The sequence below is a fragment of the Schistocerca piceifrons genome, chromosome 3, assembly GCF_021461385.2.
Source record: "Schistocerca piceifrons isolate TAMUIC-IGC-003096 chromosome 3, iqSchPice1.1, whole genome shotgun sequence".
Taxonomy (NCBI): domain Eukaryota; kingdom Metazoa; phylum Arthropoda; class Insecta; order Orthoptera; family Acrididae; genus Schistocerca; species Schistocerca piceifrons.
Window position 1 is genome coordinate 332149104 of NC_060140.1, and position 17849 is coordinate 332166952.

The window sequence follows — 17849 nt, forward strand, 5'->3', positions numbered from 1 at the left end:
AATAATAAACAGTTCACTTGCTTTTATTTCCACCTGTCTTGTTATCATTTAACTGAACCTTACAGATATATTAACGAAGAGGAAAAGTGACGCGTATCTGATACGGTTACAGAACAGGACAGTTGAAAATAAAGAAGAATATAAAATACTTTCTAAAGAATTATCTCCGAACATTAATCAAGAAAGCTGGGTAAGACTCATTTCGGAAGTGGAAGCGATGTCTATAGTAAACAGGAATTTGCTAATACAATGATCTAGAACTTGAATAAAAATATAAAAATTATGAACAATAGAAGTGGTAAGTAAGACGCAATGACTAGACGATTGTAAGAAACTGTGGATAACTGGAGTCAATATAAATAATAATGTCGACGAAAAAAATATGCACGAAAAAGAGGAAGGACGACAGTAGACAGAATAAGGAATTAGAAAAACAAATGTGTAAAATGAAAAAGAGAAGAACACAGTGCAGTAATTGAATCAACACAGAACTCATATATGTATCTCCTCACCTATATTAACATATGCTGGACAAATAATAAAACCCCAGAAGACTAGATATTAGTTTCAACACCTATTTACAACAAAGGAAACAGAAGTAATTGCAAATACTGTTGGCGCTTCTCTCAGCTAGTGAGGGTTATAAAATTTATTGCCCTGACTAGCAGCAACTGTTAAAAATATTCTGCTAGAAGTGGAAAGGTAGATCGTGCACAGACAGTACGTTCGCTATTAGACAAATCGTTTATGAACACAAAGTTCAAAAGAGAGACATATTTACCATTCATAGACTATGTGAAAACTTCCGATAATACACGATGTGATCAAAAGTATCCGGACACCAGGCTGAAAATGACTTACAATTTCGTGGCGCCGTCCTCCATCCGTAATGCTGGAATTCACTTGGTGTTGGCCCACCTTTAGCCTTGATGACAGCTTCCATTCTCGCAGGCATACGTTCTCTCAGGTGCTGAAAGGTTCCTTGGGGAATGGCATCCCATTTTTCACAGAGTGCTGCACTGAGGAGAGGTACTGATGTCGGTCGGCGAGGCCTGGCACAAAGTCGGCGTTCCAAAACATCCCAAAGGTGTTCTATAGGATTCAGGTCAGGACTCTGTGCAGGCCAGTCCATTACAGGGATGTTATTGTCATGTAACCACTCCGCAACTGGCGTGAATTATGAACAGGTGTTCGATCGTGTTGAAAGATGCAATCGCCATCCCCGAATTGCTCTTCAACAGTGGGAAACAAGAAGGTGCTTAAAGCACCAACGTAGGCCTGAGCTGTGATAGTGCCACGCAAAACAACAAGGGGTGCATGCCCCCTCCATGTAAAACACGACCACACCATAACACCACCGCCTCCGAATTTTACTGTAGGCACTGCACACGCTGACAGATGACGTTCACCGGGCATTCGCCATACCCACACCCTGCCATCGGATCGCCACATTGTGTACCGTGATTCGTCATTCCACACAACGTTTTTCCACTGTTCAGTCGTCCAATGTTTACGCTCCTTACGCCAAGCGAGGCGTCGTTTGGCATTTACCAGCGTGATGTATGGCTTATGAGCAACCGCTGGATCACGAAATCCAAGTTTTCTCATCTCCCTCCTAAGTGTCATAGAACTTGCAGTGGATCCTGATGCAGCTTGGAATTCCTGTGTGATGGTCTGGATAGATATCTGCCTATTACACATCACGACCCACTTCAACTGTCGGCGGTCTCTGTCAGTCAACAGATGAAGTCGGCCTGTACGCTTTTGTGCTGTACGTGCTTCTTCACGTTTCCATTTCACTATCACTTCGGACTCAGTGGACCTAGGAATGTTTAGGAGTGTGGAAATGTCGCTTAGAGACGTATGACACAAGGGACACCCAATCATAATGACTACTGAGGTCGCTGATATGGAGTACCTGGCTGCACATGCGTAGACATGTAACATCAAGTGACTGGTGCTTTGAAATCACGTTTTCCAAGATTTTCTGTGGTGAGCAGTTTTGCTGTTCATTAACAAGGGTCAGTACCCTGTCGTTCTTATAAGTATACTCTAAGACTGAAAAAAAGGACACACTACGAAGGAATTATTCGAATGGGGTGGAAATCGGTAGATGTGATGTACATGACTGTGTATTCGATTATTTACTCAAGAGAAAGAGCTTCACAAATCGAGGAAACCAAAAACACATTGCTCAACCTCTAGCCATTATTCAAGCAGTTACTCGGCTTGGCATTGGTTGATAGAGCTGTTGAATGTTCTCGTGAGGGATATAGTACCAAATTCTGTCCGTTGGCTCTTCAGATCGTCAAAATCCCGAGCTGGTTGGAGGGCCCTGCCCGTACGCACCAAGCGGTCTGAGGTGAGGAGCGATCTGGCGACGTTTCTGGCCAAGGCCGGGTTTGGCAATCACGAAGAACAGCTTTCACCTTGTGCGGGCGGGCATTAAGTTGCTGAAATATAAGCCCAGGATAGCTTGCGCTGACGAGCAACAAAACTGGGAACAGAATACTGTGGACGTGCAGCTGTGGTGTAAGGTTGCCGCGGATTACAACCAAAGGAGTTCTGCTATGAAAAAAAAGGGCAGCCCAGATTATCACTCCAAGTTGACAGGCCGTTTGGCGGGCAACAGTCAGGTTGGTATCCCATCACTATACAGGGCATCTCAACACACGTCTTCGCTCGTCATCTGGGCTCATTTCGAAGCAAAAGTCATCACTGAAGACTATTTACTCCAATTGGCGTGGTTCCATGCCGAAGACGACGCCCCGGATCGCTGTGCGATACCAAACTGACTGTCGCCTGCCGTGGTCTGGGGTGCCATTATTTTCATAGCAGCACCACTTTGGTTGTTATCCGCGGCACTGTTTCAGCACAGTGTTACGTCTACGGATTCTATGCCCAGTTTTGTTGCTCTTCAAGGTAAGCCATCACGTCTCCCGGTCTCAACCCAGACAAGAATATTTGCAGCAGCGTCCTCCAACCTGCTCGGGATTTTGACGATCTAACGTGCATATTGTACAGAATTTGACACGATAACCCTCAGGAGGACATCCAACAACTCTATTAGCTAGTGCCAAGCCTAATAACTGTTTGGATAAGGGGCAGAGGTGGACCAACACGTTATTGACATGCTCAAGATTTCTTCGTGGTACGTTTATTTATTTGTTTCAGAGTGTATTGCGAAAATTATGAAAAGTAATGGTCTTATAACAGTCCTTTGCAGTATGCCTGAAGTTACTTTTATATGTAAAGATGTCACACCATTGAGGAAGATAAGCTGTGTTCTGTTTGCTTGAACCTTCTCAGTCCAGTCGTACAGCTGATCTAATGTTCCATAAGCTCTTGTTTTGTTCGTGCGGCAGTGCTAAGGAACACGTTGCCAACCTGGGCGCCGATATCTGCTGCTTTCTGGGTCTCGTGGAAGGACGGAACGAGCTATGTTTCACACGATCTTTGTGTTCGGAATCCATTTTGGTTCCTGCAAAGAAGATTTACGCTTTTAAAAAATTACGCGATCATAAAAAATGTTCCAAAATTCTACAACAGACCAACGTTAGAGATATAAGCCTATAGTTTCGTGCATCTGTTTGACGACTCTTCTTGAAAACGAGAACGACCTGCTTTTTTTCCAATTACTAGGAATTATCTGCAGTACAAAGTTGCTAGAAGAGGAAAAAGTTGTTTCGCTTGCTCTGTGTAAGAGGACGTGCTGTTAAGTAACGGCTCCGAACTTTTTATTCAGTTCTCGATGTCGGCTGAGGTATTACATGTCATGCATATTACTCGGTCGTCTTTCCCGCTTCGGTGCCGGTAGAGGGCTCCAGATTGCAGCATGTAACATAGTGGTGTGTAACGTAATTATGTCGGCGCGTGAGGAACATCGTGCTATAATAAGGTTTCTAACCGCAGAAGAATACGTCCACACTTGGAGCACCGTCTCCTCGAGCATGACGATCCCACACCACACACGAGCGTTGCGTCATTTGCAACAATCCGAGGCCTTGGATTCACTGTCATCGATTATCCTCCACACAGTCCCGACTTAGCCCAGTCCGATTTCATGTTTCCAAAACTTGAAGGAAACCTTCGAGGACTTCATTTTGGTAGTGATGAAGCGGTACAAAGTCAAACGTTCTACAGCGATGGTATCAACGAAACTCTTCTCTCTTTGGGAGAAATGTGTTTGTCACCAGAGCTGACTAAGTTGAGAAATAAATATATAGACATGAAGGATAAAGATGTAGAATATTAATAAAGATAGTCTTATTTAAAAACTTTGAGTTTTCACATAGAAATTCGGAGGGATTACTTGTCAGCATGCCCTCGTATAATCGCGCTGGTATCTCACGTCCACTGGCCTTCCCCGTTGAGCGATTTCAGTTGCTTTTCTATACCACGGCCACTTATTTCGATATCTGCTGTCTTGACGTTCATACAACGACTTGAAGGGGAAGCGTGAGTATGATCTTCCTCAATGAAACGTTTTCGAAAGAAAGTGTTAGACATTTCGATCTTTTCTCTATCGTCCTCCGTTTAGATACCATTACTGTGACAGATTATATGGTTTCGATCCATCTACTGATTTAACATAGTGCCGAAACTTCATAGTATTTTATGCCAAGTCAGTAGATAGAATTCTTTCGTTGTCTATTGCAGAACTTACTTAATGAGAAATCCAAATTCTGGGCCAGACTTGGTTGCACTAGCGTCGTATATGCCACCTCCTTTACAGATACAACGAGCCTTCCAAGAATCCATCCAACAAATCTAAGTCTCTCATTTCCCTTCCGTTAACTTATTTTACGTTATCGTCCTAATGGTGTGGATTCTTACTGTTGCCCCTAAATATATGATGTGCCGTGCTCGGATGTTCACCTCTAACCTGATTGGATACTATCGGGATTCTTCGTCTTTATACGTATATCTTACATCTAGCCGCAATTCAAGAGTGCTGATTTTCGTTACAACAAGTGCAAATTTTATCCTAGTCTTTGTGGTATTCATTACGATTCTCGAACGGAGATGCTTCTTCAGACAGCCCGAGAATGCTGCTGATCGTATCTGAGAAATTGGTTACGTATTGTGTGAAAATTTATGCTTTTCTAGGGATCTCCCGACGTTACTTTACACGGATGACCGAGTGAGGTGGCGCAGTAGTTAGTGTACAACATTCCCATTCGGGAGAGCGACTGTCCCAACCTGCGTCCAGCAGACCAGATTTAGGTTTTCCGTGACTTCCCTAAAATGCTCCAGGCATATCCGGGATGGTTCCTTTGAAAGGACACGGCAGATTTCCTTCTCCAGCCTTGACACAATCGGAGCTTGTGCTCCGTCTCTAATGACTTCGAACGTTACACCCAATATTCCTTCCTTTTGCACAGATTGTAGAAGTCATGAGATAACGATATGCATATTTGCAGGTGGCATGGTACAAAACGGCACGGTTTGACTGGTGATTGTATTATCACACGACGGGAATGAACGCGGAATGGTAGTTGGAGCTACACGCTTGGGACATCCTGTTTCGGAAATCGTTAGGGAATTCAGTATTCCGAGATCCACGGTGTCAAGACTGTGCCGTGAATACTACATTTCAGGCGTTGCCTCTCACCACGGACAACGCAATGGACGACAGCCTTCACTTAACGGCCGAGAGCAGCGGCGTTTGCATATAGTCGTCATTGCTAACAGACAATCAAATGGTTCAAATGGCTCTAAGCACTATGGGACTTAACATCTAAGGCCGTCAGTCCCTAGACTTAGAACTACTTAAACCTAACTAATCTAAGGACATCACACACATCCATGCCCGATGCAGGATTCGAACCTGCGACCGTAGCAGCAGCGCGGTTCCGGACTGACGCGCTTAGAACCGCTTGGCCACAGCGGCCGGCAACAGGCAATCAACATTGTTTGAAATAACCACAGTAATCAATGTGGGACCTAAGAGGAACGTGTCCATTAGGACTGCGTGGCGAAATTTGGCGTCAGTAGGCTATGGCAGAAAATGATGGACGCGAGTGCTTTTGCTACCAGCTCGACATCGCTTACAGCGCCTCTCCTGCACTTTTGGCCAAATCTGTTGGAGCCTAGAGGACTGGAAAACCGTTGCCTGGTCAGATGAGTTCGGTTCGGTTTCAGTTGGCAAGAGCTTTTGGCAGGGTTCGAGTGTGGCGCAGACCCCACCGAGCCATGGACTCAAGTTGCCAAGAAGGCGCTGTGCAAGCTGGGTGTGGCTCCATAATGGTGTGCACTGTGTTTAAATGGAATGGATTGGGTTCTCTGGTCCGACTGAACTGATCATTAACAGGAAATGGTTATGTTCGACTACTCGGAGACCATTCTCAGCCATTCATGGACATCATGTTCCCAAACAACGATGAATTTTTATGGACGAGAATGCGCCATGTCACCGAGCCACAACTACGCGCGATTAGTTTGAAGAACATTCCGGACAACTGAGCGAATGGTTTGGCCATCCAGTTTGCCCGACATGAATCCCATTGAACATGTATGGAACGTAAGCGAGAGGTCAGTTCGTGCACAAAATCCTGCACCTGCAACGCTTTCGCAATAATGGACGGTAATAGAGCCAGCATGGCTCAACACTTTTGGATATCTAGGTAGACTTAATCTACCATTCGTCTGCATCTACTGTTTACAAGATGTCGTGTGTGAATATAACGAGCTGTGTTTCCCACGAGTGGTTTTTTCTGCACCCGTGTTGATTCTTTGACACAAGCTTCACTTCCTAAATCACAGTGTTTGAACTTAGAAAATACCTTATGACCTCACAATAGACAGCTTTAAGTGTTGTTGCTCTGTAATTCTGGGTATCTGATCTTTTACCCTATTTGCAGACAGGAGTTATTCGCTGCAAAACTACGAGGCAGGAAGTAGCTAATTACGGAACGCATTCAGTGTAGCTCTGACTGGAATTCCATTGTCTGGAAATGTGGTTCTGTTCTTTATGCTTCATGGCAGTGTCCCACTAAGCTATGTTGTCGGCTACACTACATTTTTTACCCTTTTTTATGAGACTTCCTTCTGCCAACATGTGGTTGATCTTGTTTTGCTATGGTTTATCCTTTTTTACGCAATGATTTTTTTCAGGATAATCTAGTGAGAAACTATTGGTTTTTAAGTCTGTATTTGTCGGATTCTTGGTCTTGCAGGCATAACCTCTTAACTCAGTCCTTTGTGGTCTCATTAGCTGTAACTGACAAGTTATGCTAGATATAAATGTGCACATAGCCTTTTTATGCCAGACAGAGCGCGCTGGTCGTCCACAACTGAGATTTTGCGCAATGAACCATAAATCGGATTAGCAGTTTAGCAATATAGATCGTAATCTCTTACCAACAGGTGGTGGACAAAAATACGGAACTCAACACACTGCCATGCCTAATACTGTGTAGGAAAACCGTTAGCATTCAAAACAACTTCCATTCGTCTCGGAATGGATAAAGACAGGCCTTGCATGGGGATAGCAATCACGCAACCTTCTTTCCAAAGTGGACCACAAAACCTCAATAATATTGAGATCTGGTGACTGTGCTGACGAAGGGAGATGCGTCGGCTACCAATCCTTTCATAAGTGTCTTTACGGATGAGGAAAACAGATCCACCTGTATGTAGCTGAAATTTAATTATCTTTAGAGCCACTCTTAACTGGATAAAAAGTTTCTTCTCCGACAGTGTGGGGATACGAGCTACCGCTTGTGTTGGCGCTAGTGGCGTTGCAGACACAACACACACTTCCAGAACGGTTCGCTGAAGCCGTGCGCCAGCCCGTCACGAGCCCTAGCTGTCTTGCAGACAAACTACACTGAAGAGCCAAAGAAACTGGTACACCTGCCTAATATCGTGTAGGCCCCCGCGAGCACGCAGAAGAGCCGCAACACGACGTGGCGTGGACTCGACTTCTGTCTGAAATAGGGAGGGAATGGACACCATGAATCCTGCAGGGCTGTCCATAAATTCATAAGAATACTGGGGAGGGGGGACTTGTGCACTTTTAACAACAGAAATATTTGGAGCCTAATTAAACGTCAGCTGTGCAAACAAAACTTTGAGATTCCACAAAAGACAAAACCGTTTTCAGATCAGGATCTGGCAATTTGAGTACCGCGGTACGAATGCGTGCCTCTGACACATTTTGCATGTTTGCATGACGTAACGTGACATTACAGTAATTGAGTGCACATTAACGCACCCGAAATCTCTTGTTAGTCCTCTAAGTTTGGCAGTCTACTGTTTTACAGTCTGAGCAGGCTGTTTCTTGAGTTGAAAAAAATTTAAACCTCGGTACTGTGACATGATCGCGAGCAGCCAAAAAAAGGTAGTCATAACTAAAATCTTCTGGATGAGATTCTGGGCACAGATTTAAACATTAAACGGTATACGTCGGTTCCGACTGTTGAGAGAGAAAGAACTCTGCGCCATGTCTGTGACGTTGTATGCCGTGAAATGGGCTTCTATGTGTGCGACGTTCTAACCAATTCTATTCGTTGCTATTAAATGACAGAAACGTGGGTGCAACAACCAGCTGTGGTGCTGCTTGTTGTGATATTGGCGTAGTGATTAGCTGCACGTTGGGCAGCAGTCGTTTAATCTGCTGCGCCTGAAACTGAATAACTTCGCTTAGAGACATTTCCTTTGGCGGCTCAGACATAGTTAAACACTTTATACGAGGGTAAATCATTTATTATCGGAAAAGTATTATAAAATTTTATTGTAATCAAATAGGGAATTGACAAGAACATCATTTTTCGACACAGTCTCCTTGCGTTTCAACGCCCTTTGTCCATCGTTGTACAAGCTTCGTGATACCCTCATAAAAGAAGGTTCTTGGTTGAGCTGCGAGCCAGGAATGCACCGCTTCTTTCACTGTTTCGCCCGAGGCAAATCGACGGCCCCTTCATGACTGTGTGAGTGGACCAAACAAGTGAAAGTCAGAAGGGGCAAGATCGGGACTATATGGAGGATGATCCAGTACTTCAAATTTGAGTTTCTGGAGCGTTTCAGTAGTGTGGGCAGCAGTAAGCGGACGGGCATTGTGTAACAACACAACACCTTAAGCAATCCTCGGCGTTTGCTTCGAATTGCAGGCATCTCATTGTAACGTACACTGTTTATTCAAATGGTTCAAATGACTCTGAGCACTATGGGAGTTAACATCTGAGGCCAGCAGTCCTCTAGAACTTAGAACTACTTAAACCTAACTAACCTAAGGACATCACACACATCCATGCCCGAGACAGGATTCGAACCTGCGACCGTAGCAGTCGCGCGGTTGCGGACTGAAGCGCCTGGAACCGCTCGGCCACCGCGGCCGGCACACTGTTTATTGTTGCGCCCCTTTCCTCATAATGTTCCAGTACTGGACCTTGTGCGGCCCGAAAAACCGTAAGCATCAGTTTTCCTGCCGACGGTTGGGGCTTGAATTTTTTCTTGCACAGCGAATTTGGATGTTTCCATTCCATACACTGCCGATTACTCTTCGGCTCGTAATGATGTATCCATGTTTCGTCACCAGTAACGATCCTGTCTAACTTATTCCCTTCGTTACCATAGCGATCCAAATGTTTTTTGCAGTTGTCCAAGCGCGTTTGTTTATTCAACTGTGTGAGTTGTTTTGGGACCCATCTTGCGCAACCTTTATGAGACCCAAGTCTGTTGTGAATGATTTCGTAGGCAGAACCGTGACTAATTTGCAGACGATGTACCACTTTGTCAATAGTTAAGCGTCTGTCTAAGAGAATCATTTCACGTGAACGCTCAATGTTTTCTTCATTTGTGGCGGTAAACGGTCGTCCGGCTCCTTCATCCTGCGTAACATATGTGCGACCATTTCGGAATTTTTCAATCCATTCGTAGACACTCCGTTGTGGCAAAACACTTCCTGTACTGTACCGAAAGTCTTCGATGAATTTGGGCCCCTGATACGCCTAACGACAACAAAAAACGGATCACTGAACGTTGCTCTTCTTTGGTGCAAATAGACAGCGGAGGAGCCATGATTAACAGCACGGCAGCGATGGCGAAACTAACCTAGCACCTTGAAAATTGCAAAGGTATAACAACAAATAAACAAAGCAAGCGTCAACAACGTAAAACAACAGTACTACCAAAATAAACAAAAATATAACTAAATTGCGGAGAATAATTGATTACCCTCATAGGATACACAAAAATATAGAAATAATATTTTGTATGAAATAGAATGGGAGAAAAAAAGGGATGGGTTTCGTGACATCGAGCTGCACTGGGTGGAAGTCGAAAATTTGTGCTGGACTAGGACTGGAACTCGTATTTACCAGTTCTCATGAACGGTTGCGTAACTGGTTTGGCCATCCGGACACAGTCCTTGACTGACTCAAATTTCCGACAGAACGGACACCACTTGCGATGACACGATTGGTACACATATTTATATGAAATAGAGAATGGGGAATGAGAGGAAAGGGATGAATGGAACTTTGTGATTTCTAGCCACACAGGGCGTTGTGGAAATGCAATGGTGAAAGTTGAAAATTAGTGTCGGACCGGGACGTGAACCGAGATTTACCGCTTGTCATGAGCGGTTGCCTTAACCGCTTCAGTCATCCGGACACAGTCCCTGCCCAACTCAAATTCCAACTTACCACAAGATGCAATGCAGCGTCCCTAGACCATTAACACCGTCTTTGCAAATTACTGATTCCTGTATCGGACAATATTAGCAGCAGCATGTCGAGTGTCTCAAAGTGTCTGCGAGGTGGTCTGTAGGCGGTTCGAACTGCATTCTGCCCCTGGAGGTCTCCAGTACAACTCCAGTGGCTTCTGCTATGTTTAGTGGTGGTAGGTGGATTTGATAGTGCTGCAGTGAGGTGATGCATACACCACTGTGGCACCTCCTGTAGCTGGTCTGTCTGTTCGGTAGCATATTAACAACTCAACACTCCTCACGTCCTTTTATATAGGCGGGTCCACCTACTGCATCATCCAGTGATCAACTTCGCATTACATAGGATAATCTGGATACTTTTCATAAGACATCGCTCAAACTTAAAAAGTAGAAGACATGGAAAGAGTGTAACACATTCATTAATATGATCAGATGGTGTGCCACAAGAGTTATCTGTAAAACCGTTTTCGTTGTTGTCTTTCGCAGATGGGTACTCCTGAGAAGCCAACGGTCGTCATCTCCGGCATGTCCGGACGCTTTCCGGGATGCGACTCAGTAGAGGAGCTAAAGGAAAAGCTGTACAGTGGAGAGAACATGGTAACTGCCGGCGGGTGCCGCTGGGGGAGTGGTAAGTCTTTTACCAGCAGCAGTTTGTCAGCGGACTTGTCATGTGTCTCATGGAACAATGGTGTTTTCTTCAGTCACTGGAGGTTATGAACGTGTCAAGAATCAGAGTCCCTTCAATAGGCAGACTGAAATGCTTCGTTCATATCTTTTTATATATAACAGTTTCGAACGCCAAGTGAGTAAGCATTTTTTACCTTCCAGTCTGGCACCAAACTTTCAGTTTGATGCCACTTTGGCGGGCTGTGTGTGAATTTTGCTGCTGATTTTACTGAAGTAGCTTAACATTTCGCCTCCCAAAGCTCAGTAGGCGGCGTCCGAGACGTTCTCCCAACTGACAATTCTGAAGCCGTCGCTTGGCAACGATCGAATCAGTAGGCGTATAATACTGTAATGAACCTGCAATTACCGCGATTTACGTCTTTAAGTCCACATATACCAGATGTCTCTCCTAAGAGTCGTCAATCTCATTTTCTCTGGTGTTTCGGCAGGTAACTAATGTTCGTTTTTGCAATATGTAAACGGTGTCAGCTCAAACAAACGCCGCTCATGTTGCATCTGTTTCTTTCGAGTTACAAGTGTAACTTTTTTTTTTTAATAGTGCGGTTTCAAGTTTCCGTTTGATAGAGCGCCCCACAACGTGTCTGTTGCGATATCCGATTTAATAGTACGTTTCAACAGGGACGAAAAACCCGAAGAGGAACCAGTGTTGCAGCAGCGACTGACGATGAGAACACGTTGAGAACTCGTAACATAACCCGATTTCCCAGAAACTTCGCTCACTGGAAAAAGGGTCAATATAAGCGAAATCGTGTCTTGATTTATCTGTAGATACTCGAAAGTTTCTGAGAAAACGCCAGTCAAAGGTTTTGAAGGACTTTAGATGCATTTTAGCACGTAACTAGTCCAGCGGAGTGGTAGCCTTGTATATAGCGTCGCAATTTCACACTATCGCTCTATAATTCGAAACCTGATTGTTGTTTACACCTTAGTTTTTTAAATTTTTCATTTATCGTCCCATGTCTGTAGAAGATTACTACGTGAATGTCTAAAATAATAAATGAATGAGAAATTTTTTAAAATGTCTTCAGTGAAATTTATGTTGTGTGTCTTGTCAGTAATATAGGTAGTGTTGCATGCTTGTTCCCGAGAAATGGATTTGGGTTGGCCACCAAGTAAACATTTTTATTCCTGCAATTTGCAAGGAGGGTCTTGTATTCTGTCCTGTCCAGCTAGTTTAGTCAGTTGAGGGAATCAGTAAGGGAAACACATCATTCGAGACCTATTTTTCAAAGTGAACAGTCAGTAATGGACCATTCTCACATATATTATATGACAAATGTATGAGACTTACTGTGAAACAGTTGTAATTTTACACTTAATATAACGGCCTTGTATCCCCTAACTTGATGAGAAACATTCGTCTAGTAAGGTCATGGGGAGATATATGAAAAATAAAATGAAAACAATAATCGAGTTTTGAATATGCAGTGTAAATAGTATATAAAGCCGCGATACCGACAGTTCCAACACTTCATTTGAACTTATCAAGCCATCTAAATTGCTTCGAAAATTTTGACCTTCTTTTCTCAGAAATGTTCAGGATAAGCCAGTACACGTGTTGCCTTATTTTAACCCCTCTTCCTCTGAGTGAAGTTTCTAGGACATCGCATTACGGCACTTGTGTTCGTGAGTAGCGCTGCTAGATAGCGGTAGCAGACAGCGCCGCGAGGGTCGCCACAGAAGGCGTGGGAAGTCGGGCAACACAGATGCGAACAAATGGTTATCGAGCTGTCACTTCTTGTTGTTGTTGTCTACTGGCCGACAGCAAGCCACGTAGGCACAGTACTAATATATCAATAGTATCACTGCCAATCATTTTCGCAGAATGGCATACTGTTTCAGTTTCCACATCTCTAGCACGATAATATCTACTGCATTTTGCTGGGCACTGGGATTAGAAGAAAGCCTGCTCCAATACGTCCTTTGGCACTTGCCGGGTGGGTATTAAATTATTCGCAATTACAGAGGACTGCCATTCATTCCACAAAGAAGAAATTATGGTCAGGTCCTTCTGGATTTCCTTAAATAGAGCGACCATATTTCCTGTAAAAATCGCCAGTGAACAATATAATAATTCATCTTACAATTTGTGATAAATATTTTATATATTCTGAGAAACATCCTACGTTATTTTCGTGTCTGTCGAACTTTGGCTTTCCACAATGACGTACTAAGATGTTTTAGTCAAAAATTGTTCCAGCCAATCAAGTACCTGTGGCGATACTCCATATATTAGTAGTTTTATAACTATTTGGCGACATGGTTCAACGTGGAACTCGTTTTGGAAACCTACGTCGATGAATTCTACCTATTCATCTGCATCCACTAAACTGCCCAAAACACATTCTGCACCACTCTTTCTACTTGCGTAATTTGTATGTCTTTTTTTTTTATCGGAAGTCTCAATACTCTTTTGATAGCAGATAATCGTTACGGGCAGCCACCTGTTTTATTGAGATAAACCGGTAATTTCAGAGCAGTTCAGTAGAGCGCCTGGGATCTTCAGTCGTGTCCGAGAATGTTCAGTCTGTGAACATACTTTGAAGTACCCATTAAGGCTTACACATACACACACTGTCAGTCTACTGCAAAAATGTTGGTCAAGGTTACATTTCAGGTGCCCCTTTGAGACCTGCATCGCACTTCGTTGTGCTGGGAGCTTAAACACTTGTCAGCAAAGAATTTGCGTACGCAACAGCGACCTCGATTGCACATTTAACCGCTATCATGAGACACAAAACATTGAAGTTCTGCCTCTTAGTGCATCCGCAGACAACACTGCCAGCTGGTGACAGCTACATATAAATTGCCACTCTTAGTTATTCCCCCCCCCTCTACTGCACCCCTCCTCCCTCCCCCCCCCCCCCCCCCCGCCAAAGAAACATGGTCCTTGACAAAGTGGGACGGCTTAGGTGCCTCAACGTTACAGATACCCATATAGAAGATGCAACCACATCAGAGGAGTGTGGACTCTGTGGAGAGGCTGGACTAACATATGGTCCCTGAAAAGAGGCAACGACTTTTCAATAATTACAGGGTCAGCAGTCTATGTCAATAGTTTTCACATATTTTGGGTCCACGGCTCCCTTGATACGAACATCAACATCCGCTTAGTTTTATTCAACCTTGTTCTTGCAAGATATCAGTGGAAAGGATGAGCTTACTTCTTCATCGTCCGTTCTTCAAATCTCGGCCCAAGATTAGAAACAGCGACTCGCGTCTCTTTCTCAACATTTATTGGTGATCTATATTTCGTGTTGAGGGCTGCCAATGTTGATAAACCTACCGCACATAAACAGTTTGTTCCAAATGGTATCAAACCTCGCAGGGCCTTGTTACCTGCTTATGAATACTCTTGCTTCAACAAGCCCAAAACTCAAGCAGAGATGAGGAAACAATCACTGATGTCAATGTGGAGTGTGAAGAAATACTAATAAACTGCTTTTTTCCTCCAGTGTTAAGTGTTGACCGAAGTTTTGTACTGAAAGGCTGTCTGACCTAGTTATGTTAACCAGTTTCCTCTGGAAAGTTCTTCAGAAAGTAACCACTGAGTTCATATAAATGACTCACAAACACAGGCTTCAAATATCTACTCAAGTAAAAGTCTTTTGTCTTCTAAAAACATGTCAAGAGCAAGAAAGATACATAATGTACATCTTTATTCCACAACTCTTCGTCCACAATAGCAGTTTCTTTCTAAAGGCTGAAGTTCTGTCTGACAGTTTCAGGAAGTTGATCTCATTACCTTGAAGGAATAAATTCAACGAACTGGATTTTTCAAAGACGTCACATGCACTGATGAGCCAAAACGTTGTGACCACTTGCTTAATATCTTGTTTGTCCGCCTTTGGAACGAAATAAATCGCTGGTGCTGTGTATCAGGGATTCGGACAGTTTGTTGGTATGTTTTATGGAGGTATGTGGCATCAGATGTCTACGCACAGCTCATGTAATTCGAGTAAATAAGAGGCCACTGATTTGCGTACGCGGTGATGGCGCCCGAAAGTGATCCAAATGGGTTCCATAGGATTTACATTAGACGAATTTGGTCACCGAGACATCGTCCGCCCGCGGTAACTGAGTGGTCAGCCGGCACGGTAGCTCAGCGTGTTCGGTCAGAGAGCTGGTTCGCCTCTGTAATAAAAAAACTGAGTGGAAGGATCAACAACGAACTTAAACGGATGTCATGCGACGTCCGCAACGACCAAACACAACGATTAAAAAAAAAAAAAAGTGGTCAGCGCGACGGACTGTCAATCCTAAGGGCCCGGGTTCGATTCCCGGCTGTGTCGGAGATTATCTCTGCTCAGGGACTGGGTGTTGTGTTGTCCTAATCATCATCATTTCATCCCCATCGACGCGCAAGTCGCCGAAGTGGCGTCAAACCGCAAGACTTGCACCAGGCGAGCGGTCTACCCGACGGGAGGCCCTCGTCACACGCCATTTATTTATTTACCGAGACATCAACGTGAGTTCACTATAACACTCCTCAAACCACCGTAGCACGTTCTGGCTCCGAGACACGGGCAATTACACTGCTGAAAGATGACATCGACGTCGGGGATGACATCAAGTGTGAAGGGATGCAGGTGGTTCGCAGCTGTCAGCGTGTCCTCTGTTACTACCGCAGGTTCCATGTAAGAGCAGGAGAATGTCTCAGGTCCCGTGTAAGAGCAGGAGAATGTCTCCCATTGCATGATACTGCTCCCATCAGCATGCGTCCGTGGCGCGCTACATGCTTCGAGCCGACGATCGCCTCGATGGCAGCGTTCGTGGAGACGACCATCGACCTAGTATAGCGAAAATGTGATTCATTCGAAGAGCCGACACGTTTCCATTGGTCGACGGTCGAATTCCACGGTCCCGTGCCTACTGCAATCGTAATTGACGATGTTTGGTCGCCGGCCGCGGTGGTCTTGCGGTTCAAGGCGCTGCAGTCCAGAACCGCGGCACTGCTACGGTCGCAGGTTCGAATCCTGCCTCGGGCATGGATGTGTGTGATGTCCTTAGGTTAGTTAGGTTTAAGTAGTTCTAAGTTCTAGGGGACTGATGACCTAAGATGTTAAGTCCCATAGTGCTCAGAGCCATTTGAACATTTGATGTTTGGTCAGCAAGTGAACACGAAGGTATGGTGTGCTATGGAGCTGCATGTCCAACAGTGTACGATGAATGGTGTGCTCGGAAACACTTGTGTGTGCAGCAGCATTGTGCTCTTTCGGCAGAGATGCTACAGATTACCATCTATCCTGGTTTACAGAGTAGACAAGCCTCCAGACCCCACGTTCTGTGAAGAGTGGTGCTCGTCCAACCATTTAGCGCCTAGTGGTAGCTGCGCTGTCCTTCTACCTCTTTCCGTAGCTGCTCACGACAGTAGCATGAGAACATTTGATCAGCTTCGCCGTTTTCGAGATACTCGTTCACAGGTGATACTTAATAACGATCTGCCCTGTGTCAAAGTCGCTTATCTCAATGGATTTCCCCATTTGCAGCCCATATCTTCGCTAGGGTAACACCCGTCCGTGTCTGCTCCGCTTACATACTTTTGTTACCGCGTCACGTATGTACACGCAACGCCACCAGGCGGCATCCAACGTCGCGAGGGCAGTGGTCATAACGTTTTGCCATTTCAATGTAGACATGCGAGCTTCAAAGCGGTTACTGTCTACGAACTTCTCGGAACTCAGAGGCTTGTCTTGAACAAGATAAGACTGAAGTTCATTCTTGAGTACACACGCTGTTTTCAAGATAATCCCACGTGAAAACCCATACCGCCGCACATTTATTGAAAACATCTCCTTTTAAGTGGATCACATCTAATGAAGTTTATTATTTCGTACACTTATTGAAATCCGTAGTGAAGCATACTAGTCATGCTTTTTTGATTCCAGTGCTCCTCGGTGACTAAAAGAGCGTGTCGAAATAACATAAGGAACCCCTTTACGAACCAGAGCTCGCAATCCGCCATAGCAGCCAGCTATACTACAATCTCCTCGCCTACACAGTTTTCCCAATTAATGTTGATTTCTTCTACAAAAGAGTGTAGTATTTCAAAGACATTTATTGATTTTGTTTCAAGACCTATTTTCCTGAAGACCTTCATGAGTTTTGTTGTTATGTATAAAATGCATGCAACAATTCACTTGCGGATCATTGTGCATCCAACTGAATAGCGAAATTACCATTAACTTTGAGTTTTTCAGAGATCTGGTTAATAATGTCGTTAGTCATATCGAGTATTCGACGACTAATAGTATTGTCTGACAAAGGTACACTTTTCTTTTTCTTGACAGCTGACTCGTCAGTCATAGTATGTATTAGACTGTCGTAGACATCATGTCCAGAGCAGCTGGTAAAAAAGTCTTCCGCTTCTGGAAAACTGAGAGCATTTTGTCTATGATAACGCATGTTCAGCGTTAACGAAATGCTTTCTTCAGTTTGAATACTACGGTATGTGCAGAAAGGGTTTATCTGACGTGGAGATGAAAGTAAG

The 17849-nt window shown here is 44.3% G+C and overlaps 1 protein-coding gene across 1 annotated transcript in view; it reads left to right on the top strand.

The window, feature by feature from the left end:
• LOC124788632 (fatty acid synthase-like) overlaps nucleotides 1-17849 on the top strand; it is a 507799-nt gene that overhangs the window by 73938 nt on the left and 416012 nt on the right. Inside the window, exon 2 of the mRNA XM_047255903.1 lies at nucleotides 11159-11300. Coding sequence (XP_047111859.1) covers nucleotides 11159-11300 — 142 coding nt within the window. The remainder of the gene's footprint in view (nucleotides 1-11158; nucleotides 11301-17849) is intronic.